Source organism: Grammomys surdaster, unplaced genomic scaffold (genome assembly GCF_004785775.1).
Source record: "Grammomys surdaster isolate TR1022 unplaced genomic scaffold, NIH_TR_1.0 341, whole genome shotgun sequence".
Classification (NCBI taxonomy): Eukaryota; Metazoa; Chordata; class Mammalia; order Rodentia; family Muridae; genus Grammomys; species Grammomys surdaster.
The window spans coordinates 3,860-31,193 of NW_021604760.1; the positions used below are offsets into that span (position 1 = coordinate 3,860).

General features: G+C 38.0%; 1 protein-coding gene across 1 annotated transcript in view; it reads right to left on the minus strand.

The window, feature by feature from the left end:
* Positions 1-2,849: 2,849 nt before the first annotated feature.
* The window catches only part of Lepr (leptin receptor), a 63,574-nt gene continuing 39,089 nt past the window's right edge, over positions 2,850-27,334 (minus strand). Inside the window, exons 9-19 of the mRNA XM_028778767.1 lie at positions 27,114-27,231; positions 24,466-24,665; positions 22,125-22,273; positions 20,578-20,737; positions 20,380-20,462; positions 14,720-14,936; positions 12,070-12,252; positions 7,993-8,088; positions 6,428-6,533; positions 5,243-5,318; positions 2,850-2,964 (exon numbers count right to left, since the gene is read on the minus strand). Coding sequence (XP_028634600.1) covers positions 2,944-2,964; positions 5,243-5,318; positions 6,428-6,533; positions 7,993-8,088; positions 12,070-12,252; positions 14,720-14,936; positions 20,380-20,462; positions 20,578-20,737; positions 22,125-22,273; positions 24,466-24,665; positions 27,114-27,231 — 1,409 coding nt within the window. The 3' untranslated portion in view covers positions 2,850-2,943. The remainder of the gene's footprint in view (positions 2,965-5,242; positions 5,319-6,427; positions 6,534-7,992; positions 8,089-12,069; positions 12,253-14,719; positions 14,937-20,379; positions 20,463-20,577; positions 20,738-22,124; positions 22,274-24,465; positions 24,666-27,113; positions 27,232-27,334) is intronic.

Below are 27,334 nucleotides of genomic sequence, written 5' to 3' on the forward strand. Positions count from 1 at the left end.
GGGTTTAAAAACACTTTTCTATTTAGTGTGATTCTAAATAGAAAAAGGGAGTGGTAATCTCAGGGCAAAATCCTACCCAGCTAAGTTACTAACTTACAGAAAGGTAAAAAGGAAAGCTTAAGTAGCAGAGAAATCTGCCAACAACTGAAAGCTTATGCAAGTGTAATACAAGAGAGGGCCCAAGTTGCAGCCCCAGCAACCAGAAGAACTTGGCACCTGCAGTTATAGAGTCAAATGTGTTGCAGTCAATGAAACTAAAAGGAGTTGGAGATATAAAGAGCCCTTTGATATCAGACATGGAAGATACAGAATTTGTAGTTTGCCCTTTTGGGTTTCTGTCTTGCTTTGATCCAATAGTTCCTTATTATGTGCCCTTTCTTCCACTTTGAAATGGCAATATATACTCTATACCATTGTATGTTGGAAATGTGTCCTCTGTTTTTTAAGATTATACAGGGTGTTATAGTTAAGAAAGTTCCTTGAGTCTCAGAAAAGACATGGACTTTGGACTTTGAAACAGAGAGTGGACACTCTGAAAGACTATGGAGACTTTTGAGGTTGGACTGAATGAATTTTTACATTATGATATACCTATAAGACTATGGGGGCCAGTGAGTGGAATGTGGTGGTTTAAATGAAAATTGCCTCCAGAGGTTCATGTATTTGCATGTTTAGTTTTCAGTTGATGAATAGTTTGAGGAGGATTAGAAGAATCAAGAGGTATGCCCTTGTTAAAGTAACTTGTTATAGGAGGTATGCCATTGGGTGATGTTTTAAAACCCCACACCGGGCCCCACCCCAATGTCTCTCTGCCCCCCCCCTCTCTGCCTGTTGTGTGTAGTTCAGAATGTAAAGCTCTCAGCTATGTCTCTAGCACCAGGTCTATCTGTGTGCAGCCACATTCCTCACCATTATGATAACAGGAGAACTTTATGGAACTGTAAGTCCCTAAGTGAATGTCTGATTTTATAAGAGTACCTTGATCATAGTATCTCGCCACAGTAATAAAATAGTGACTGTGGCAGTATAGCTTTTGATATGTCATAAAAAATTTAAAAAGTAGAGGGAAGTAATTTCAGAAAAATTTTAGAGATGAGATTAAATGCCTAGGACTTACATGAATAGAGCACATTCATAAAGAGTAATGTTCATCACCCACACTCCAGTGTCATCCCCTTCCCCACATCCTGTCTTTCTGTGTTTATAACCCCTGTGTGAATGAATTACGATTTGAGAAAAAATAATTAATAAAAAAAGAGTTATGCTCATGAAAGTCAGAATTAAAACAACAAAATAAAGGAAAGTTTTATATTAAAAACATTTATTTAATTTAAAATTTTAAATATTAAAAATACTTTTATAAAAACTCCTGGAATTTTTTAGATAGTTTCCCATTGGCTGTTTGGTTTGCAGTGTCTACAGTGCATATATTCCCATCTATTCCCTTGCTTTCTTTAATTTTTAAATTGGAAATACCATATGTGTTCATTCACTTATCATTTGAAGGCCATTTGGATTTTTTTTCAGGTTCTGGCTACTATTAGTAAGTATTCTATGAATATTCATGAATAAGTACTCCTGTGTAAGTTTCATCATTTTTTTGGTAGAAATGTTAAGAGTAGATTGCCTAGTCCTGAGTTAAGCAGGAAAGAATTGCCAGACCCTTTAAAAGGCCTGCACTGTTTTTACATTCCCAAAAGCAGGCTCAAAGCCTCAACGTCTGTTGTTTGATGTCTCCGACGTTTCTGTGATGAACATCCCACAAGCTGTGGAGGTCACCTTGTGGGTTTGACTTGCATTTCTCTGATGTCTAAAGATATTGACCATGTTTTCTCTAGCTATGATGAACATCTCATAAGCTTTGTAGCCTACATTGTGGTTTTGACTTGCATTTCCCTGAGGTTTAAGGATGTTGATCATTTCTTCATTTGTAAATAAAAAGGTAATCTGTGTTTTCTATATATTGTCTTTAGAAAAAAATGCATAGTCAAATCTAGTACCTATAGTTTTTAATTGTATAAAAATATATGAAACACATTTTGAACATTTCCTCTTTCTTTGAGTGTTTGATTTTGAGACTATTAACCACATTACGGTTAAAATGTTAATATAAAATTCATGGCAAGGATTATCACTTTGTCAGAGGGACTTGGGTTTGAATCCAAGTTTTTACAAATCCTGGTTAAGTATGTAGCCAGGGCAAGCTACCAACCCATCTTCAGTCTGTCTTGTCATTGATTGATTCTTGTTTGTTTGTTTGTTTGACGTTTTTGAGACAGGGTTTCTGTGTGTATAGCCCTAGCTGTCCTGGAACTTATTATTTAGAACAGGCTAGCCTCAAATTCACAGAGATCCACCTGACTCTGTGTCCTGAGTACTGGGATTAAAGGTGTGTGCCGCCACCACCTGGCTTATTGATTTATTCTTAATATTACATCTTTGTTATGCCTTAGAAATACATAAAAACTGTGACTACATATACTGAAAATGAGAAAGTAAAGTATTTGCAAAGGTAAAAAGCAATTTCTCACAAATAAGGATATTCACAACCCACTTTTTTTTTAATATACATTAGAACTAGAAAGATGGCTCAGCAGTTAACAGTGCTTGAAGCTCTTCCAGAGGACCTGAGTTCATTTCCCAGAACTCATGTCAGTCAGCTCACAACTGTCACTTCCAGCTCTGGGGCATCTGGTGCCCTCTTCAGACATCGGTGGATACCTGCACACATATGTGCACACACACATAAATAAAATAACTTTTAATATACACTTCACTTTACCAGAATCTGGAAACTTCAGGGGGAGTATTTCAATTTGCTTAAAATATCTGCCATATACCCTGCTAAATACAGCACCACACTTAGCTATGATAGGGGACATGTGAGACAGCCAGGTGAGCCAGATTCTGGAGATATTTGCTGGTTCATCAACCCTCTATCCTCTAATTTCTGCCAGGCATTATCTGGAAAGGAAGAAACATTTATCTGGTAAAGGTTCAAATTCCGTTTGCTCAGGTAAGTCTGGCATTTCTCTATCTCAAGTAAAACTTAAATTCCTTTTTCTCAGTAGTATGGAGAAAAATTGCCAAATACACCTTGCAGGAGGGAGGGAGGGAGAGTTTTAACTTCCTTTTAAGAGGCAGTCTGATGACTGTCCTGAATTTATCAGAACCCACATAATGAAGCTTTTGAGTTTTTATTTAGATAGGAATTTAGTCATTTTTGATTTAACAAAAGAAAGGCTCATATTTAAGAGGAAAACATGGCTAATCTGATGACTGCATTGCCTATTTGAGAATATGTTAGCCATTGAGTATCCAGGTGTCTACCCTCGAATCACAGAGCCAGATACTGAGTATTCATCAGCCATATCTGACTCAAATATCAATTGCTTTTTCTCCACCTGCCCCTGTTCCTTTCTACCTTTATATTGTTCCACTTCTGTTTGTTTGTTGAGACTGTGTTCCTATGTGACCAATGCAGGCCTCAAAATCATTATGATTATGGCTGGCCTGGAACTCACAATAATCCTCCTTCCTCAGGATTCCAAAAACTGACATGCATTCCAGGTGTACATCACCAGCCCCAGGTCCAATGTCACAGTCTTCCCTGTGCCCACTCATACTCATCCATGCTCCAAGCCACAGAACAGTGTAGCTTATGACTATGACATTATTTCTACTGATCAACTAGTGTTTATCTTCCTCACCAAATGATACATATAATACAGGAGCATATACAGTGTTTCTTTTCAGTAGAGCCCTAAGGTATAGCAAAGTGATTGGTAGAGGACAGGTTTACATATAAACTAATAAAATTACTACATGACTGAATATATGAGTGGAAAATAAACAAGCATTACAGAAAAATAAAAAGACAAGTTCTTCCTTCAACCTGGACACTCTGTTCAGCCCCACTCTTTCTGAAAGGACAAAGAAGATTTCTTAAAAATCTGTTCACCTAGAGTTTAGCAGTGATCTCTCCTTCCCTATGAATACTCATTCTGTGCCTACTAACAGATGCATGAATGACACATCCGTGCATTTGATTTTGAGAAATGTTATTATATGAATTAATTGTGGGAGAGAAAGAAGAATGATGTTATTTGAAACAATTAGTAACACTATTGAAATAAAAGGAGTCTAGGGTTAGAGTGGGAGAGTACAGCTGAAGAGCAAGAGGCATATGGCTAGTATTAGGAAAAGCACAGATTGAATGCAATGATATTACAATGATTAGATGAAAAATTGCACAATGGTCTCTTTGAAAACAGGGTGTTGTTTTGTCTGCTTGAAGACCCAGCTTCAACCAGAGCTGATGATGATGTGTACATGGTTCATGGTGTGTACAAGAGCATGTACTTGTTCATTCATGGACAAGCTGCAAAGCAATGCTCTGTGGACTGCAAGTCATACACCATTTGAATGTTGGGAGATTGGTTTTGTGGGTTGCAAACAGCACTTTAAACAAATGGAAGTTGCAAGAGCTTTCTATTTTCACTCCTCTCAGCAAGATGTTTTCCACAAATTTCATTTTATTCCTGTGCATGCAGGAGCAGGGGTGTATTTGTTCTAGGTTGGAAGATAAAATCTACTTCTCCAAATGGGGAAAGTGTTCCTCGTTCTGCAATAACGTGCCTAACCAGAATAAGCTTTGGTTTGGTTTTCCTTTTCTACTTTTGATGACAGAATAGCATAGGGCCAATACAAAAGCACTAATAGTCCAAAATGTATAAATGTGAAGCAGTAACATAAAATAACAACTGATACTTACTAAGACCTTTAAATGTTGCAAGTGTCACCTTCTCTCATCTACAAATCATCACTATAAGTTTTATTAAACTGTATCATGAAGTCAGATTATAGTGTATAAATATAATACTGTACTTGCAAGATGTTGTGAATATTAAATAGTAGAAAATTATAATATTGATTCAAGGTCTTTTGACTAAACTATCTATTCTCCATCTGTAACATTCCTTCCTCTTGTAGTATTTATTTTTATGTATAGTGACCAGAAAAAACAAATAGACGTGTTGTCAATTCTCATGTGAGAAGGGACTGAACATTGTTTTCTCGGATCAAATCTTAAACCCAGCTATTGCTAAGGATGAAAGATGAACAGGATTGATAAAATGAACAGAACGAAATAAAGCCTCTTAAAGATGTTTAAAGATCTTTAAGTAATATGGCATCTAAACTGCAGCCTTAGATATCTGGGTTAAAATACTTAAAAAGTGACCTTTTGGAAATTAAGTCCTTGTGCCCAGGAACAATTCTTGGGGTTTGGAACATCATCCCAAAACAACTTTTTCATTCTGCAAAGGAGAAAAAAAGAGAAAGCACTATAATTACAGAAATGTTCAGACTGTAAAACTATTAGCAGTTAATATACAGAATAAGCTAAGCATTGGTCCACTGGATAAGGTCAGTAGGACCACACCCACATTTACATTTGATTCTACAGAGTATCCCGAAACTTTTATGAAGACCCTCTCTTATGCTGTGTGCCAGGCTCTGTACTAACTCCCTTGCCTAGGTTTTCCTTAGAAAATATTTTAAATGGCCATCATATGGGATATGAGAGATAAGCCCATGTGATATGGTCCCACCCCACTATTTCAACTAAAACACGATGTCAGATTATAATATCTTCCCTCCTTACTACTTTGATAAAGAACTGTGTATCTATAGATGTGTGAAATCACCCAGTAGTCTGGGTGTCTCAGCAGTGTGGTGTGATATCCCCAGAGCCATCAGGAAACTCAGGGCTGTTTATCAAATCAGACACCTTGGAGCTTTCTGAATTGGTGTGGAGTCCCTGGAGCCCTCAGGAGCATTGGTCCACTGCCATGATGTTCCCTGTGCATCTACGTTTAGATGCATCTGCATCTGTTCCCATGAAACATCTACTTTTAGGGTCTCATGATCTCACTAACACCTTCAGTCCAGATTACATCCTTACAAAGCCTAAGGGCATACTGTCCAGGATGTCCTGTCATCTGTCAGCTAATTCCTGAATGTATATGCAGAGCTTCAGTTGTTTCTTGAGACAGGGTTTCCTCTGTGTAGCTCTGACTGTCCTGGAACTCACTCTGTAGACCAGGCTGGCCTCACACTCAAAGATCCATGTGTCTGCCTCCCAATGTGCTAAGAAAAGCCACCATCATTCAGTTTACAAAAAAAAATAAAAAAACAAAAAAATAAAGCGGAGATCTGCCTTTAAGTGTATGCTTTCATATCAAGATGAAAAATGATTTCCTGAAAACAACCTTCCTTCTCTGTTATGTTGATTGCATATGGAATATATGCAAAACTTTTCTAATACACTTATATTTGTTAATATTATGAGTTAGGCTTTATGTCAGTCTTTTAATATACTTAAGTTACATTATTTATGACAAATGCCTTTATCCAAGTGCAATACCTCTGGTGTGAAATTAACAGTGTTCCGAGCAGTAGGACACAAGAGGAAATAATTATGGGTACAATGACATACAGCCCTGCATCATTCTGCTGCTTGTCGATTGCATCTGAAAGAAACACAAAACTATTCTGTAAAAGCATGTGCAGAACACATTCTAACTCTACATATATCTATAGTACTTCAAACATAAATTTGATAAAGAAGACAAGAAGGTCTGCAGAGGTGGCTCAGGGGCTAAAAGCAAAACTCTTAGTGCTCTTACAGAGGGCTGTGGTTCAGTGCCCGGTGACCACAGGGCAGCATACAAACATGGATAACTCCAGTGGCAGGATATCTAATATCTGATTCCCTCTGGTCTCTGAGATTATCAGGAATGCATTTGTTATAGGCAAATTCTCATATATGCAAAAACTAAAATAAATATTTTTGAAGGAAAAATAAAAATACATTGTGGCCATGTTAACAGTTGTTTTAGCTATTATTATATTTGAAGTTTAGTAAAACACTGTTTTAGAATGCACTTGCCCAGTCTCTCCATATAGTTATATTTAAACTCTGAGTCAGAGCATCAGTTAAAGCTACTATGATGAACTCATCATCTGCAACTGCAGACCCTGTGGAAGCACTGCCAATCTTCATTTTTTACCTGTAGACACACTTGAACCTTTGTTGCTTAAAGCCTCTGGTTCTTTGCATGAACCATTCTTTCCTGATGCTCTTGATGCTGCTTCAGCTACCACATTCACACAGGGTGTAGGATGTGGCACCCCAGCTTACAGTGTTCTTCCCTTCTGGGCTCAGAGAGGAGCAAACCAAAAGATTGTCTCCATCCTTTTTTTGCCACATCTTAACTCTCTGTCTTATACTCACTGTATTTCCCTTCAAAGCACTGACTTTCACCTGGTGCTATGTCTTAAATAAAGCATTCACTGACCGTCACTGTCTGGGAAACAATGAGACCTAAGTTTCACAAAGACAGACTTATGTTCACCACTGGGTCTCCAGTCTATGGAACATATTCAACATATACTTGCTCAATAATAAATTATGATAATTCCACAAGCCATTAAAATGCCTCACTTTGAAACTCTATCATTGGGTTACTTGGGTTTAATATCTTAAGAAGAAATAAAAATTAAAACATGGGTAAGTGCAGTAATCTAAACATAAGAGCCTGGTGAATATAACTAACCAATTCCAAACCATAAATAAATAAATAAATAAATAAATAAATAAATAAATAAATAAATTTCCTTGAACATCCCAATGACACATGTAGCTCTTCCATGATCCTATGAGGAAGGAATTATCCAGTGATAGCCTAACTACTGACAAACCTCGAAGTACACACTGAAAAGAAAAGTAGAGTAGGGCCAGGGAGTCACCTCAGTAGTGAAATCATGTGTATGCAATCCTAAAGACCTGAGTTCAGTCTCCAGGACTTGGAGTAGGAGAGGGGTACTGACCTCTACTTGGGTGTGAGGCACATGGGCAGAACATCAACACTAGCACCTGTAGCATACACAAATACGTTTTTAAAAAGAATATAGATTTTTTTTTTTTACCTTTGGTGAAACCATTAATTATCTTTGGTTTTCCAACTCCTTCCATAAATACTGGGTAAAGACTAAACTGATATTTCTCTATGGGAATAAAATTATCTGAAAAGAGAAAAGTTCATGTTAATTAAAAATGAAACCTATAGAGAAAACTGCAGGCTATTCTGTCTGAACATTAGTCATTACTTAAGGGTTGGCTTGATGGCTATCTAAGTTAGGGTTTCCATTGCTATGAAGAGACATCATGACGAAGGAAACTCTTAAACACTCAAATTGGAACTGGCTTACAGTTTCAGAGGTTTAATCCATTCTCATCATAGCAGGAAGCATGGCAGCATGCAGGCAGACATTGTGCTGGAGAAGGAGCTGGGAGTTCTGCATCTTGATTTGAAGGCAACCAGGAGAGACTGGCATCCTCAGGCAGTTAGGAGGAAGCTCTCTTCCACAGTGGGTGGAGCCTGAGCATAGGAGGAGACCTCCAAAGCCCACCCCACAGTGACACACTTCCTCTACAAAGCCACACCTCCTAACAGTACCATTCCCTATGGGCCAAGCATACTCAAACCACCGAATTCCACTCCCTGGCCCCATAGGCTTGTTCAAACACATGAGCCTATTATGAGGGCCACACCTAAGCATAACATAATGCAAAATACAATTAGTCAGTCTTATCAGTATTTAAAAATTAAAAGTCCAAAGTCTATGCAATTTCTTAATTATATTCCCCTATAAAATCAAAATCAAAACCACATCGGATACATTTAACATATCATAGCACAGGATATACACTATCATTCCAAAATGCCATAGTGAAGAAATACTGAACTAAAGCAAGACCAAAACCCAGCTGGTCAAACTCTAAACTCCACGTCTCCATGTCCGATATCAAAAAACCCTTCAGATCTCCCACTCTTTTCATTCTCTGTTTGCAGATCTGGCATTCAGCAGCAACAAACTTCATTCTTGTAAGCTGGTTCCACTCCCTGTTAGCAGCTTTTCTTGGCACGTATCCCATAGCTCTGACAAATCTAATATTTTGGGGTCTCCAAGGCAACTTCAACTTTATAGCTTCTTGTTCCAGTGTCTAGGATTCACACATGATCTTCTGACCTCTTCAAAGGGTCACATCTCCACCTCTGCCATCTGTAGAACTCTACGCTCAGGTTGACTGTACTTCACTGTTGCTGCTCTTGGTGTTTATCCCATGGCACTGGCATCTTCAATACACTGGGGTCTTCCACTACAAATGGGCCTCTTATAGGCTCCCTTCATGGTGCTAAGCCTCAAAATCTTTGCATGACCCCTTCAGTCCTGAGACATCAACTGCAACTGAGGCTTCACATTCAACAATGGCCTTTCCTGGCCTCTTACAGTGCCAAGTCTCAGCTGCTCTCCATTACCCCTTCATGCCTCCAAAACCAGTACCACCTGGGTGATTCTTATATATTATCATGTCCAGCTGCAGTATAAGGTACAACCTTGGCTATCTCTGGAACACAGCTTCTTTGTGATCTCGGAAAACACCTTCGCAGATTTCGCCTCTGTGATGCTGGTCTCTTCTTAATCACCACTAATTTCCAAGCTCCAGATAACCCGAATCAACTGTCCCAGTAACTCCTTCTATTATTGACTCTAAGGCTAGAGCTTCATGGCCAAAGCTGCAGAGGTCTTCCTGGAACTGGAACAAGCCCCCTTTGTTTTATTTCATCACCAGTTGTTTGTTTTCTAACTCCCTCACTGCCTAAGCTTGGCTGTATTATAACTTGCCGTGTAGATGAACTTTGAACTCAGAGATGTGCATGCCTCTGTCTCATGAGTTCTGGGTTTAAAAGTGTGTACCACCACTCCTAGATCTAAGCTTTTTTCTACTTGAAACTTGCTCTGTACCAGGCTGGCCTTGAACTGCTTGCCTCTGTCTCCTGGGATTAAAGGCATGTACCACCATACCCGGGTATAAGCTTTTCATGGCTTCTATTCCTCAAGACCTAGAAAGAAAGCCTGTTTTCCAACCTCAAAATCTGGATCACAGGTGTGCCCTCCATTGAACTTCCTGGTGTCCTTTTATTACATGAACCATATATTTTATATTTTTTTCTTTCTAAGCTTGATATACTTGATTGACTCTTCATGAAATTAAAAACAGAGGGCAAAGTCTATGCTAGGCTTTTCTGGGACTTCCTTTGTCAATGCAATTATTCTGAATCTCTTCACCTTAGCCTCAGGCAGACTCTTCAGACAAGGGCAAAGCACAGCCACATTCTTCACCAAAATATTACAAGAACAGTCTCTAGGCTACATACTGAGACTCGTCTCAGAAACCTCTAGAGTCAGACTTCCACAGTTCAAATCACCCTCTGTACTACTGCCTTCCATACTCCTACAAAAATGGCCCACTATACCCCACTTAAAGCATTTAACTGCTTTCTGAAGTCTCAAAATCCACATTCCTCCAAACAAAAGCATGGTTAGACCACACAGCAATACCCCAATCGCTGGTACCAACTTCTGTTTTAGTTAAGGTTTCCATTGCTATGAAGAGACACCATGACCAAGGCAACTCTTACAAAGTCAAACATTTTATTGGGACTGGCTTACGGTTTCAGAGGTTTAATCCATTCTTATCATAGCAGGAAGCATGGCAGCATGCAGGCAGACATTGTGCTGGAGAAGGAGCTGGGAGTTCTGCATCTTGATTTGAAGGTAACCAGGAGAGACTGGCATCCTCACGAAGCTAGGAGGAAGCTCTCTTCCACAATGAGTGGAGCCTGAGTATAGGAGAATTCCAAGGCCCACCTCCACAGTGACACACTTCCTCCAACAAGGCCACACCTCCTTATTTAACTACCACTCCCTTAGACCCAAGCATATTTAAACAACCACAATGGCTAAAGGAATTTCAGAAATAACCTAAACACTCCAAAGTTTGTGTGTAAGGATATTAATTTTTAAATAAGTTTTCAAAACTCCTAAGACACAAATGACTAGTTTTCCAAGGACATGTTCCAGGAAGAGCTAATTTGCTCAAGTTCAAAGCATGTTTTCTTTTGTTCCTGAATTTCCTATTCTAAAATAGCATGTTCTCCCTTTTCCTATCACCAGAAATGATGATATTTTGATCTGATATACTCCTATATTCAGAGTAGGGAAGATTTTCATTCTATGTAAATTTAGTTTACTTAGTTTTCCCATTGGAAGTAGCCTGCAAAAGTCACACAAAGAATGGAATGAAGACAAAGAGTTTTCTTGTGCTGCCTCAGGATCTCAAAGTGGGAAATGACAATTCCCAGAGCAATGTTCAAGACAGATCTGGCAATGATTCTTGTCGATACTAGTTATGTGAGACCAGCAGCCCATAAGCAGCATAGCTCTGAGAGCTCTGCACTCATCCTTCCTCTGAATTACAGTATAGAGTAACTACCAACAGCAATGACAGTAAATGTGTTTCCCTGCCTATACGTTATAAAGAAATTTAGCCTGAGGCTAAATTGTAGGTGTTAAGAGTAAAAGGAAAGTGTGGGTCATCTGGATTGTGTAAGTAAGCAACCCCCAGCCTCCCTACTTAATCCTCCCCCCTTCCTTCTGGCTCTGTTTGGAGCTGTTGCTGTTCTAGACACTTCTCAAGGTAACTGGCCACTCTTGGAGGGATAAATCTGACCTAGGCCAGCAGGTTCAAAGTCCTCAGACTTCCAGGCTAGACCTCCCAGTCACTGCTTAGTGACATTATAATTGGGTACTGAGTTGGAGGGAAATTTGGCATTAGATCTTATACGACACTAAAACATAAGACAGAAGCAACATGAACTCAACTAAAGAAATATCTTATGTATACTTATTAAAAGTTATACAAGTGTCACATTCTGACAGAAAGAGTTGGAGAGAGGGTTTAGGACATCTAATTGCATCTATGTAAAACATAAAAGAAAAATGCTCACAGAAATACAGCAAACATTCTGACCAGGCAAGAAGATTATAATTCAGCTGGTAACTTGGCATTCTTATTTTGAGGTTGTCATTAAATGCTTTATTATCAGAATTGCCAGTCTATAGTGTCATACTAATCCATGACAATTACAGTACACATACCGTAGATATAATACTTTTTAACATTTGAGGGGATTCTAAGCCATTTCATTCCGTCATCTTCACTGAGGATCTTCCATTCAATAACCAGGTATAACAGACTATAATCATCAGGTGACAGTGTCCAGGAAAGAATGACACAGTTGCTGCTCAAGGGATAAGCACTGAGTGATTCCACAGCACTCACTGAGGGGAAGAGAAGAAATTTATTTTAAATTCAAGATGAAGGAAAATGTACTACCTGCCTTGAGAAACAACACAGAGGAATGGAGATAGAAGAGAAGGCAGACAATGTATATAAATGTCATGAATATAACACAAGCAGAATTCAGGAGTCTATGACACAGAGAAGAAAAGTTATTCTACCCCAAATTTAAAAATGGAACTTTGATAGGGTCAAAATTGTTCTCAGCTATAATCTCACACAAGTCTATCAACTATACTCTCTCATTCCCACTCTCTTCTCTCACACTGGTGAGTGACACTTTCAACTAATGTCCTTAGAAGAGTCCTTCAGAAATCCTTGGTGGAGTTCCACATCTGAGGAGGCCATCACAGGCCCTATCTCAACCCGCTCTCTGCTGAGTGTTTTTTTTCTATGCAGAAGTCACCCTTGTTTTCCTTCATCTCTTCCTCTGAGAGGTGAAAACCTGACCAGGTGTGCATCTACTAGAAGCTAAGACTTCTCCACCCCAAACTCATGGGAGGAAACTTACTTCCCAATCAACAGCATTCCCTCAAGAAGCTTTCTGTGTCCTCATTCCAATATCAAACTCCTGTTTACTTTCTTTCAAAAAAAAAAATCATATTCCTGCCCAGGCATGGTGGCACATGCCTTCTATCTCACCATTGACAGGATAGAGACACAAGCAAATCTTTATGAGTTTAAGGCTAGACTGATCTACATAGTGAGTTTCAGGCCAGCCAGAGCTACATAATGAGATCCTATTTCAATCTCCAAGGCCTACGTAAAGGTGGAAGGTGAAATCAACTCCATTAAGTTGTCCTCTGACTTACACACACTCGCGCACACACACACACACACACACACACACACACTGTGATATGTGTGCCCATGCACACCAGACATGCACACACTCACAAAGTTTTAGTTAAAAAAAAATAAATTATCCTTGTAAATTTAGAATGTGCCCTGGACTTTAAAGAGGAGATGCAACATACTCAAACGATAAGACTTCATGAAAGGTTATAAGATTGGTAGAGATACCAGAAATGACTATTTTCTATTTAAAATGATATTTCCAACACATAATCCAGATTAGAAGCTCCAATTGAGAGTGGTTCTTAGGCAAGGAAGATGGCCCAGCAGGTAAGGGCACTTTCATCTACCCTAACAACCTCAGTTAGATTTCCTAGGGTCCACATGTTGGAAGGAGAGAACTAACTCCCACAAGTTGTCCTCTGACTTCCACATACATACTCTGGCATGTGCATTTCTCTAAAATTAATTAGTTTTAAAATATATTTTTAAAAGAAAGCATCAATGCTCAGAATAATCAAACGTGCTAACATTGCTAAAGGGTAGCTGCCCACCTACTTGCATCAAATAAATTCCATAACAGTTTCCAAGTCTCAGGAATTAATTTGAATCCATATAACCTATCATACTATTACCAAAATCTATAGTATTTTATAACTATAGTAAAAGCTTTAAATATACTACATGCAAATATATACCATAGTATATATAGCATGTACTTATAGAAAACTATATGTAACAAAATATCTTAATTTATATATAAAATGCTCAATATTGTAATTTTTAGAGTGAGTGTGGCCCACCTTTACTTCAAAGACTTTAAGTATTATATTCACTAGAGTTTTCTATTGCTGATAATGCCATTTCAGAAATCTTGTCCATATGAACATAGTTGGTTTTTTGTTTACAATATATTTCTCACACAGAGAGGAGAGTAAGCGTAGAAGTGGATCTTGGACCACTCAGAAGATAAGTTAGATAAGAAAGCCTGTAGAGAGGTTACATACTAAAAGGGGGTGTCCAACCCCAACTAATATGTCTGCAGTGCAATCTGTGTAACTAAGGCTCAGAGGAAATCATGGAAGACAAGAAAGAAAGACTGTAGGAGCCAGAGGCCCAGGACGTCTACTGTTGATAGAGTCCCCTAGACATGAACTCTAAACAATATGGCTACCTGAACAAGACCAGCATAAATGGCAGCACCAGTTGACATGCCAATGAGTTGGGTGAAATTCCATATGGTCCCACCCCTAGATGAAGAGCTACAGATGTTCAGTGTCTACTGAGAGAGGAAGACTCAATCTCCTCCATGGATGAGTTCCCTCACAGATTGACTAATCCCAAGTGGCCAGCCTTGAACACATGTACATATGAGCAAAGCTAAATTGACTTATTAAGTTGTATTATGTGTGTGTATAACATTCAACAAAAGAAGAGATCGTGAATTTTGGAAGGAGTTCATGAGAAGAACTGGGGGGGGGGGGCAAGAATGATATAGATGTAGTGCTGTAGAAGAGTCATCCCAGTAGGTCACACCACAATTTAACAGTGTTGCTGAAACAATAATAATAAATAAGAGGATTCTGCATAAGCCATCATAAAAATAAATAAATTGACTGGGGTAGTCAACTACTACCCAACATCTCTTCTTACCTTTACTCATGGGCCATGAGAATGTAAGGTTAAAATTCACCAGGGAAGCACCAATGGAATTGATGGCCAGAACTGTAACAGTGTGTGCTGGTTCTGTCCACAGGAAAGTGAGATTGGTCTGATTTCCCACATCTTCCGACCATGTGCCATTGTGGACAGTATGATGCTTCACCACATACCTCCTCACACTACACAGCGAGTCATTTTTCGTCAGGGGCTGTAGGAAACACAAGATTTAATTAGCACACAGACCACAGTGTTTATACCAGAACTCTTGGAGTTCTGATTACATATTCCCACCAGAAAACAGGAGTTAGACCAGGCCAGGAACTGCCCAGTCTAGTACTAAGGCACTGGAGGAGAGGGGTAGAGTCGAAATGTACAATGCAGTAGGGCCTCAGCTAGCAGTCTTCCAGCACAGGGAAATTAGTTTTCCATTTTTGATTTTTTTTCTTCAAATCCAGAGACTAAATCCCTTAAAGACGGTGATATAAAACACAATTAGGACATTTGAAATATTAAGAATACATAGGAAGTACTAAGGATTTCCACTCTAATCATAGAGAAAGACTGACAAGGAAGTTTCCTCATCTAACAAGCAAGTAAAAGAACTGCTTATGTCCTGCAAAGAAACAAGGAAGATCAGATGTCACCACCATTTTGTGAACTCAAGTAAATCTGCTACTCTTCCCCCAGGATGTGCTTGGAAGATGATCCTGAGCAAAGAAGAGTTTTTACAAAACAGACTAACAAACAGAAAACCTTGAAGGCTAGCAAATAACAGCATCTATTTGGGGCCCTTGGCATTTCCATCATGTCTGTATCTATATAAATTATTCTGTGTTATGGAAGATTGCTGTGTAGAACACATACCAGCTCCAATCCTGTTTGTTCATTCTGAAGAGTCTAACACTACTCTTCACTTCCCAAATGATTATCTTTACCTATTACAGGTAAAATTGAATGTCGCCAATCCCTCAGAAAGCTTCCTCAAGCTGAATTTTATAACATAGACTCAAACAAGTGTCTCGGAGTTAGGAGTGACAGACACTCTCATACAGATGCATGTATCCCGCGTGGGTGGGACCCCGTGGGTCATAGGGTAGAAGTACGGTGTAAGCAGCCATCATAAGAGAAGAAAGTCTCTGAGGAAACACGTTTGATTTTATTTGAAAAATCCATGTCATTTTGATGTTTTCATATTTATTTTTGCAATCATAAGTTGAAAATTAAAGATATTACAAGATTCTCATGGTTCATCTGTACATTTATTTCCCCAACACTAAAATGAGCATTTCTTTCAAGTCCTAATTTTTTTGACTGAATAATGGTGTTAGAAACATTCTTTCCTCCAGGACTATCTTAATGATTAGGTCCTCTTAGCTTACAAAATCAAGAATTATATGCATGTATACTTGCCTATATATACATATCTTTAACTATTTCTGTAAGAAGCCACCTAGGCTTAGTATGAATTTATGTTCATCTCTAACTCCAATCTATGACTACAAGAATTCTGGCTGACACTTTTGCGACTCTGAAGCATCCCAGGAGAGCAGTGAAAGACACAGGCTCACCTCCATTCATCTTCCTAATTCTTCCATTCTAAAATAGACATATACTGATGAAATAACTGCTAGCCTACATCCCTGGAAGAAATGTACAGCTCTGATGTATCTGTATAGTATCCTTCATCTTCCATACTTCAGACTCTTCATTCAGACTCATTTCCAAAGTTAATTAAGCCCTTGCCATTGCCACTCTCAGTGAGGTACATTCACACACCTGTGATAGAGATAACCTAGTCACAATCTGTATGACACACCCTCAAATCCTCCAATCTATGAATTTTTTAAATTTATGTATTTTAAGATTTAATCTTTGATCTATGAAATTTTTGGTTTAGGCAAATGCGTAGTGTTGTATGCCTACCGTTTCAATTTTTCATAGAAGAGTCTCACTTTTGAATAATAATTATGAGTGTAGTGGCCTGAATAACTCACATGCAAGTTTTCATGTAGAGAGTTTTCAACTCACCCAGAGAAGCATCTATGAGCATGCAGTAAGACTACATTTAGCTTGCAAGATGACTGCACAAGTTTGCATTTCTACTAGTAACAAACCAAGTTTCTTACTGTTCTGTATTCTCAATCAGCAATTTGAAATACCTTTAAAAATAACTACCCATTCTCATAGATATGGAATTGTTCCCCATTGCTGTTTTAATTTATAACTCCCCAACAATGACAAGCAGTGTTGAGAACTTTCTTGTCTTTTTTATTTCTCACCTGTGGGTCTGCTTTGGTTAAGTTCCTATTCAGATATTTGGTTCATGTTTTTGTTGGGCTATTTGTTTTCTTATTGTTGAAGCTGAAGTGTCCTTGCTACAATGAACTTTTTATTCTCTTGACCATCTTTCCAAGGTCAGAATTTACTTTAATAAACTTCAACTTACTAACATTGAAAGACTGACCATAGTGTTGGAGAGATTGCTAGAATAAATCATTTTGTCAACAAACTTGACTGCTTGAGTTTGATCGCCAGAATCATGTGATGGAGAGAGAATCAATTTTGGTAAATTGTCCTCTCTCTGACCCCACACATGTATCAGATGTACTCAAGTGTCCAGAGAGCACACAATAAATGGACAACAAATAAATTAATATAAAAATTTTTGTCCCATTTTTGGTTTTGTTTTACTTTGCTTTTGTTTTGTTTTGTTTTGTTTTGTTTTGTTTTTTAAATAATATCTCCCAGGATGGGGATGTGTGAGAGACAAAGGCTCAATTCAAAGAGTCTTGAATGACTGAAGTAGGAAAACTTTAAAAATGTAATAAAATAGTTCAGGCTAAGCATCTCTAGATCTGCTACCTAGATTGTGTGCTACAACTCAAGATTCATAGTGTTAACATAATGCCCGAGAGGTTTCAGATATCAGAGCATTTCGAATTGTGAAATTCTAATGCTTAATTAAAAATATTTTACTGGTAAAGACTGTACAAGTATTCCAAAATCCAAAACCTACAATATCTGAAGTATTTCTGAAAAAAACACAAACACAAACAAAACCTCCATACATATTAGACCCAACAGCATAACTAAATGCTCACAGTCCTCACGGACATCAATAATTGGGTAAATAAATCTGATGCACCATAGTCAGCCTTGAAAAGGAATGTTAAATCATTTTTATAGATTTTCCACTCACAGAGAGAAACCTAACCCTCACTCTTCAGCAGCAGTTTGTCACAGTGACTTCATTCCAAAGCACACAACACAGAAAGGGAGAAAGTCACTGCACAGTAAGAGGCTACACCATTCCCAAAGCCACCTCAGCTAGAGTCACATCAGCTCAGCTACCCTGAGATGGTATGTAGCTTTATTCTAGCATGACAAAACATTGCATTAAAAATGTGTACTCTGTACCCAAAGCCCCACGTGGGAATCTAATCATGAGCTAACATCAGAATATTTGGGAGAAATTATACAAAATTCCAGCTTGCCTGGAATCAGTTATGAACTTTAATTATAATGACATCAGATTTTTTAATTAACCAACAAATATGGTATATTAATGTAAAGTATTATTCATAGAGAAAACAGAATATGGGGATTTGACAAAATTCTTTATGTTCTTGGCTATTTTCCTATAAGTATAAAACTATCCTAAAAGTTTTAGATGTAAAAAGGACAGAGAAATTGCTTTTATTCATTTTTAAAATTACATTTACTTATTTATTTATTTATTTATTTATTCATTTATGGTGTAAATGTGTGTGTGGCACTCATGTGGAAGTCAGAAGACAACTTGTGGGAGTCTGTTGGGAGCCAACTCCGAGCAGAAAGCAGCTATCATCTTTCCAGCCATCTTAGGCCATATACCCTGACAAGACACTTGTTTTCAACAGCCCGCAACAGCTGAGCACACTCTGATAAGCATCTTGTTTTTCTCACATATCTTGTTTTGTTGTTTATTGCCCCCAGCTGCAAGGTGCACTTGGTAAAGTGTCTTCAGCTGCATCCCCCTGCTTATGCTTATATAAACCCATGATTTCCTTTCAATAAGGGTGTCTTGTGCTCCCATAATAATAATAATGGTTCCAAAGTATGGCACCAACATAACACAGAGCTTTTAAGTCCTTAGCCAAGGTAAACCTTTCTTCCTCACAAGCTGTTTATCACATGTACTTGGTTAGTGAGGCAACTCATAACTAACACAGGGACCATAACCACTGAAACACTACTCAGGTTAGGAAACCAAAGGAACACAAAACAGAAAGTGAGCTAGTGAAGGATGATAGATAGTCCATCCAAGGAAAGGCCTTCAAAATACTTTGAGAGTCAGCAGGTGAGTTAAGGTGCTATCCCTGTCTTCAGATCAACCCCAAGGAACCTATATCATTCTATTCTCCAATAAGACAGTCGCCAGATACTTGTGACCATTTAAATTTCAGCCAATTAAATTAAGTAAAAAGTGAAAACTTAGGTTTTTACATCACACTGGACACAACTCAAGTCATAAAGCCACAGAGGCTGCCATGTTGGAAAAAGTACATACAAACTGTTCTTGCAGTTACAGAACGTTCCATCAGGCAACGTCACTAAGGAAACATGGGAGCCAGGAATAAGAAAGAATGGGAACTATCTGGAAAGAAAAGCCATTGTTCTGTTCAAGGGCATGATGGGAGTATGAGGAAGGAGGTTGACTCTAGCCTGGTGCATGGGGTAGTAGTGATAGCTATGAGGACAAAGATAGATAAAGATGAAGATAAAGAAAAGCTACTTAGATTCTGTTTGTATCTGACCCTAGCAATGGCTGAGCAATGTCACTGTCTATTCCTCTGTACAGGAACACTCAATATCTAACAAATACCACTGCCAATTCCTAATATCACTTTCAAGTGAAAAGGTCAAAATGACCATTTAGAAAGTACTTTATCACGTGAACAAAATCATATAGTAACTGGAATTACAAACTAAGTATACATAAACTCTTAAATAGCCCAATTTTTAAATGGGAATTGGTCTTAGATTACAAAATCATTTTAAAACATGCATTAACTTCCTCTTCGGAAGAGAATTTCATTTCACATTTATATAATAAACACAACATTGCCTACCTCATGCATATTATTCCTAAATCAGTCTTCAACTTAATGTCTAGTGATGAAATTATTTACTTGAGATAGAAATCAGGTCTTTAGGAGAATGACTACTTCGGCATTTCCAAGTTGATCATCCATCATAATGGAAAACACTCAGCCTATGCCACCACATAGGCCAAATACTTTCTTACATCTTGCGGACTTGAAGTGTGAGGGAAGAACCATGTTTACATTGTTCAGCATTCAGCTGAAATCTAGTTATGGACTTAAAGCAACATTAATTATCACTTAGTAATATTAACCCTGATGCAGATAACAAATGTGAAGCCCAAAGAGTTCAAGATTTTGCCAAAATTGCAGTGACACAATTATAATTGAACTGAGAAAATAATAAAGGCTCCTGACGATGTCAATACTCCAGATAGTCAGCCACATCCCCAAAATGCATTAAAACGTAAGATCTGGGGGTCATTTGTGAGGTAATGACAGGACTATGAACAAAGTAGAGACAAACATTAAGCTCAGAATAAAATAAAAGGTAAAAATTAGAAATACCTTCCAAAGCAAGGTGACATTTCTCTCCTTTTTAGTAACGTCCCCATCCATTATTCTCCAAAATTCAGGCCCTCTCATAGGAACTGCAAAGTAATAAGAAGTCTGAGTCAGACACATGTTCTCAAGAGAAATGTTTTCAGTAACATTTGAAGCATATGCTTCTGCATTCTCAAGAAAGTTTAACAAATGTTCACAGACCTTTTACATCCATGACAAGGGTGTAGGCTGGACTGCTCCAATTACTCCAGTACCCTAGTCCATCCAACCGCCGGCAGCGAACCTGTACCACATAGACTGCACAGAGGTCTGACACCGGCAGGCTGGCAGACTTTGATTTTGCATCGAATATCTCATGTGTCTGTAAAGGAAGTCACACTGTCAACATACCTGTCTCCTGTGAGTCCTGAAGTGTGTTTTCATTTTAAACTGTAACACTATTCTGAACTTAAGACTGAATGATGTTATATTTTCCCACTTCAGAAATCACAAAGTTCAGCTAACCAAAGGAATGCTGCCTCCCACCTCGGCTCATTCCCTTGTGAACTTGCTGCCCTTGCAAGATCAGTTCCAAACACTCTGTCATCCTGCTGCTAATGCTTGTCCTCTGGTCCCCTCTCTAACACAAAAATAAGAATTCTAACATGGTGGTCAGACAGGGCTCTCTCTAGAGAATCAAGTGAGTAGGACTCACATAGACTGAAACGAGGTCAGTGTGCTAATGATGTAATCAGGGTTTCTTGTATTTCCAGATTTAGCAAGCTGCAAAACCAAGTTTCCCATATGCACACTCAGCACTGATTGTTAAAGAAAAGTAGCCTCTATCAAAATGCCTGTGTGTACATATGCTGAATGCTATCAAAAGACCTTAAAAGAAATGTTGGCCCCTGAAAAGAAAAATGAGTGTGGGTAAAGAGGATGCAATATGCCAAATGTTTCTTCAAAGCAGCCTTTTCCAAACATTTAATGTCATAAAGTACATCTCTACAATAGAAAGGTACAGGGTGAGGCAGGGTTTCCTCAGCCTGTTTAACCATGCAGTCTCTTTTTCACAGAACATTTCATTGGGAAAATGTCCTGTCAAGAATCCTTTGGGAAATTCTGGATCATGACATTTTGTTCTTTACAGAGATTAAACTTTGACAATCTATGTAATGAAAGTAACTACACAGTAGAGGAAAGTATACTCTGTCTTTGTATGCCAGGAATAATGCTAAGATGCTGATGCGTGGTTGATTCTCTGCAGCTGTGACACCTGCCTGAGACATACATGAGATTGGTCATGGTAGGGATAGGGGCTCACAACACCCTCCCCCACTTCTCCCTGAGGAGTATACTGTTGCTGGGGGAAGATGAGACATTTTCTTTGGTGATACAGTTGCTGATAAGCTGCCCATGCTCCTGTGGGGAAAAAAAAACTTACCAAAAATGTAGAATGACAACTAGCTAGCAAGAGGAAGGGGCTCAGTAGTAGGGGAACAAGAGGTGGTAAGAGGGGGTGAATATGATCAAAATACACTACGTGGATGAAAATATCACAATAAAACCCATTATTAAGTATGATTAATATATGCTCACAAAACACTTAAATAGCATCTAGTAGTCCCAGGACTTGAAAAGCCTAAGCAGCAGGGGTTCATAAGTTCTAAGCCAGCCTGAGCTACAGAATGACTTTGGGGTTAGCCTGCACTATAGAGACTCCAATTTACAGAGAGAACGAGAGAAAATCGATTTGAAATAAAAGGTACCTTCCACTGTATTTCTTTTCCACTTAAGCCATATCGAATCTGGAACTGAAGGTTATTCTCTGGAAAGACTGGCTTTTCCCAAGATACTTTCAACAATCCAGTGTTTATAGTAATCTCTGCTTTTACATTAGATGGAGGTAATGGTTTTACTAAAAAAAAAATTAAAAATAAATAAATAATAACATTATGTAATAGTAACTTAAATAGCAATATTAACCATCATTATATCTTATAAACAATATCCTTTTTAAAGTCTTGTCTTTACTGTGGGGTGCACGCCATGAATGAAGCAATGGCTTCCACTGCCATAGCAACATGTTAAATTGCTTAAGTACTGTACTTTCACACTATCTGGTAAGGAACTTTTCTCCAAAGGGCATTCCCTCCTATCTCAGATCCCATAGGCTCCCCTCCACAGCTGCCATAAGTCAGAATCTAACAGGTTGACTTGAGGTCAAGCCCGAGGTCTCTAGGATGATGGCCAGGATACTCCTTTTCTTTGATTATTTTGATGGGCACCTCTGCCACTGAAGCATCCAAAGTGAGATAGCCATTGACTCAAATATGAAGTACACAACTCTAGAAGCTGGAAGGAAATAGAAACCATAAATTGAAAAATGGCCCAATCAGGGCCATGTACAGGCATTGTACAGAGAAGTTAGGAAAGACCCCTGTAGACATTCCTGGTCTACCCCTTCAACCCACTGACTCCCTCAAGCTCTGTAAGTCAGGACAGCGTTGATTAACGGGGAACATAGAAGACCTGGACTGTACATGAGTGTTGGTCATCATTCTTTTCCTCCAAGTCTCACTTCTGAAAACAATCATTGTGCAAAATGTGCAGTCTCTTATTTGAGCAGTAGTGTTTGATCACTTAAGAAAACAACACTAGTACTTTAGACCATTCAGGACAAAATGTCTCAAGTTTGTCATTCGTATGTAGTTTCTTATGAACATTAAAGTCCTCACAACTCATGAAAGTATTCATCTCCATGCCAGGAAGATGATAAAACGTTTAACCCTAGCAAAGGCCATTTCTTTCCAAGAAAGGACATGTCAAGCGTTCAAGACAGTGTAAGAGTTAATTTTTTGGTTGTGCTTCAGTGGATCACATGGATAGATTCAGTGACTGCCAAGTATCCACATTGACCAGAGCAATGCACATGTCAGTGGAATACGATGGGTGATACAGAATGTTTTCCTGCCTGATCCAAGTTTTAAAGACTAGGAAGAGGTTGCATGGAGGTTTACATCCAAAGCTTTATTTCCACATTGCTATCTTCCTAAGGCAAGATGAGCCCGATTTAAACTGTTTTAGATAGCATGTTGTTGATTCCATGTTCTATGTGAATGTTCATGGCCTTTTATTACCCTGAAATACTGAGTAAGAAATATACCAAGTGTAGTAAAAACAGTTACATTGGAATCATGCAAAGGAAAAGATAATCAATTAAGTAGGCATCTTTATCAAAAAACAGATATAGTTAAAATAAATTCATTCTCTAGTGAACAAAATACAGATTCTATTTCAAATGCGTGCTAACCAATTTAAAAAATATGAAAAAATATACTGATTTTTGGCATAATTTCCTAGCAAAATAATGTATAGCAACAAAAGACATGACCATAGTCAGTCATTTCTAAAATATTCTGCAGTAACTTTGGAAAAATGTCTTAAGTGTCTCAACAACTCTTTGAATCCTTTGATCTCAAGATAATTTTTGAAACTCCTAAGATTATAAACCTCACCATCTGCATCAATTTTCTTCACTTCCTTCAGCTACTTTGAATGTTTCTTACCCAGCTTCTCAAGTTAAAGTCTTGAAGCCTTTAGATTATTAAATAAAACTTTCAGGTTAAAATAGCAAATTCTTTCAGAACTAGACTAGAGACCTCATAAAAATGCTCTCACAACAACACATGAGATCAAGTGCTATATGGAAATATGCAGTTGCTATGAATCTATTACCCATGTTTATAAACAAACATGCTACCAATAATATAAAAATTAATTCAAAATGGTAATAAACACTCAAAACTAGACAGCTTCTACAGCCAATCATCTGGTCAATTACTCTATAAACAGAAACATCTTTTTTCTTCAAAATATAGTGCAAGCCGGGCAGTGGTGGCGCACGCCTTTGATCCCAGCACTTATGAGGCAAAGGCAGGCGGATTTCTGAGTTCGAGGCCAGCCTGGTCTTACAGAGCGAGTTCCAGGACAGCCAGGGCTACACAGAGAAACCCTGTCTTGAAAAACAAAACAACAACAAAAAATATATAGTGCAATTAGAAAACGACATCCAAATCTAAGGAAAATACATAATATAGTTTGACGTACCTACGGAGTCAGGAAGGACACACGTTGGCGGAGACTCAAGTGAACCTAAAGAATGGTTGATCCTGATCCACATCGTATAGCCAGATAATAGAAAGATTGGCTGGAAAACACATTCATAAAAGCCATCTCTCTGTAAGATGCAGTTTTTGGGCTGAGACGTAGGATGAACAGATGGACTATCGGGACAATACAGGCTGCGCCTTAAAAGATATTTTTTGTTAAAGTAGCCAGTTAGTATGTAGTATTGATTTAAAAAAGAAAGACATTTAGAATCCAGATTTGTTGTTTGATGGAGATCATTGTCTCTATCTAAAGAGTGGTGCTGTTGTTAGAAAGGCCCTCTTGAGCTCTGAGCACTAGCTGGATCTTAGTCTTTCCACAGACAGTGACTATAAAAACACTGTGTGGGAGGTGACTGGTAAAGGACAGATGTGAGAAGACCTGGCAAGAAGGTAAATTAAGCACAGAGCTGCAGGACTATGGTGGTTACGTTAGAGCAAGGTTCTCAGCCTTCTTAAGGCCACGACTCTAACACAATTCCTCATGCTGCGTTGACCCCCCAACCATAAGATGACTTCCAGTGCTATTTTCTAACTGCATTCACATAAGGATCGGGATTTAGTATTGTTTTCACTACATCAGTTTGGACTAGAAACTATTCGAGCCCTGTCAGTCAATCCAAATATTACTGCCAGTTACATTCTCCATTTCTGTTGGAATTTAACACATTGTTTAAAGTAAAAACAAAAGAAAGAAACAAACAAACAAAAATCTGCTTTCCTTCCACCCCAGGAGTCCCTCCAGTTCTAGTTTTAATCTTTACTTCAACGATTATGTCAATGATACAAGCCTCTGTGTGTTGGTTCTCAACTTGTGGGTCGCAACCCCTTTCACAAATCCCAAAAAAATAAAAAATAAAAAATCACTCATTTTATTTTTTTCATTTTTTACTCATTTTCTTTTTACATTTTTAAACTCATTTTCTCAGAAATGAAAATTCTTTAAACATTAGGAGTCATAACCAAACCTGACCTAGTTCCTCACAGCACACAAAGCATTTCTTCTCTTAGAAACAGCCCTGCTGTCACTATTTGCTTTGAAAATGGTATTCCGATGACTAAAGCTCTGACGACTCTCTACAGAGATGAAAAGGAGAGAGAAAAAGAAAGCTAAAACGCTAAAATTGTTCCTCGTTCACCATCTTTGTAATATTTTCTCCTCAAGGCTATCAGTGTGTGTGTGTGTGTGTGTGTGTGTGTGTTTGCTCGCACATGTGTGTTCAGATAATTAATGATGGGTGAAGAATGCAATGACAGACGGATGTGTAATCATCAGTGTGTAACACAATAGCAGTGCGGAAACACAGTGGCAAATGGTTAGCTTCACTGTCATGACAGTAGTAACCATTTATTGATTGCTCAAATGAAATGCTTTCTAGGCGGAGTCACATTACTTAATTACAACAAAATGAAATGCCATTAACTTCCCCCCAAGGCATATAAATCATCCTCTCCATTTAACAAACACATAAACTAGCACTTGGGAGGTTCAAGAACTCATTAAGGGTTTGTAGTTGGTTTCATGGTGATCCCGTGAATGTTAGGACGGTAAATGAGCTGTGGGCTTGTCAGTGGTTTTCTGCAGACATATGTTTGCATGTGAGAATGCATGGAAAGACATATTATTAAAACAGCCTATCACGAACTTCCAATTGGTGTTAAAATATTCACAGTATATAGGATAAAGGCACCAATTTTTCCCATCTAAGTAATGCAAAATTTCAAATTTTTTTCTTCCAATAACACAGAAGAATCAACTCAGAGCATAAGGTACAGAGCTCAGATTACAGGATTGAAGAGAAGGGATATATTTTCCAGGTTGAAATTTTAGATTTTTAGAATAAATGAGTAGCCTTATACAAAATGAAATTCTCCAATGGAAATTTAAATATCAGAACACAGAGTATAAGTACAGCAAACATACTGGACAATTACCATGAGAGGCTTTACAAACAAGGATATATGTCCCTTCTTCCCACCAGTGGGACATTGCTTAAGGAGGGATACTATTCAGAGATGTCTTAAATTATTTTTAAACAAAGAAAGGTAAAAAGTAAATGAGTACAAATTTCTCTTTAATAAAACCCATTACCCCTATTAACTACTGCTTGCTTTCTAACTTAATTTACTTCATTCTAAAAAAAAAAAAAAAAAAGACCAAACAGACAATCACATCCTGTAGAATCTTGTTCCTCCGTCTCTTTTCTTCTAATACTGACCTTTAGCTCAATGATGTTAGCTTTTTAAAATAGTGCACAGCTGACTTTAGCCCATTCTCTGAGTCAAAATGCATTGTATATGAAATAATTCCCTTGCATGTCACTCAAGAGTCAAAATGCAATTCCAGGAATTTGGTTAGTAAACATGATAATATGAAGTTAAAACAAAATACATTTCTTTTTTTAGTCTCAGGTGTTATTGTTTTCAAGATTACAATCCATGTAATTCCTCACAATCTTTCTAATAAATTATATTCAAACTTCTGCTCAAGGAGAAAAATGCACCAGGTTTCTGCTATAGTAATAGATTAACAGAAAATTTAACTGTGTCATGCCCAGAGAAAAACAAAGAAGCCAATACAATACATACCTGTGATACCTCAACTGCACAGTGCTTCCCACTAGTGATTGGATTGTGCTGGGTGACCATCTGCAAGTCATTTTAGTTAAGTACCCGTCAGTTTCACATGATATATTGATATTGACATCTATTTAAAACACATTAAAATGTTAATATAAAGTAAAAACACCAAAAATCATGAAAAAAAAACATTTTCCTCACATCCTTACTAGGACTCTAATGCAGTCCAT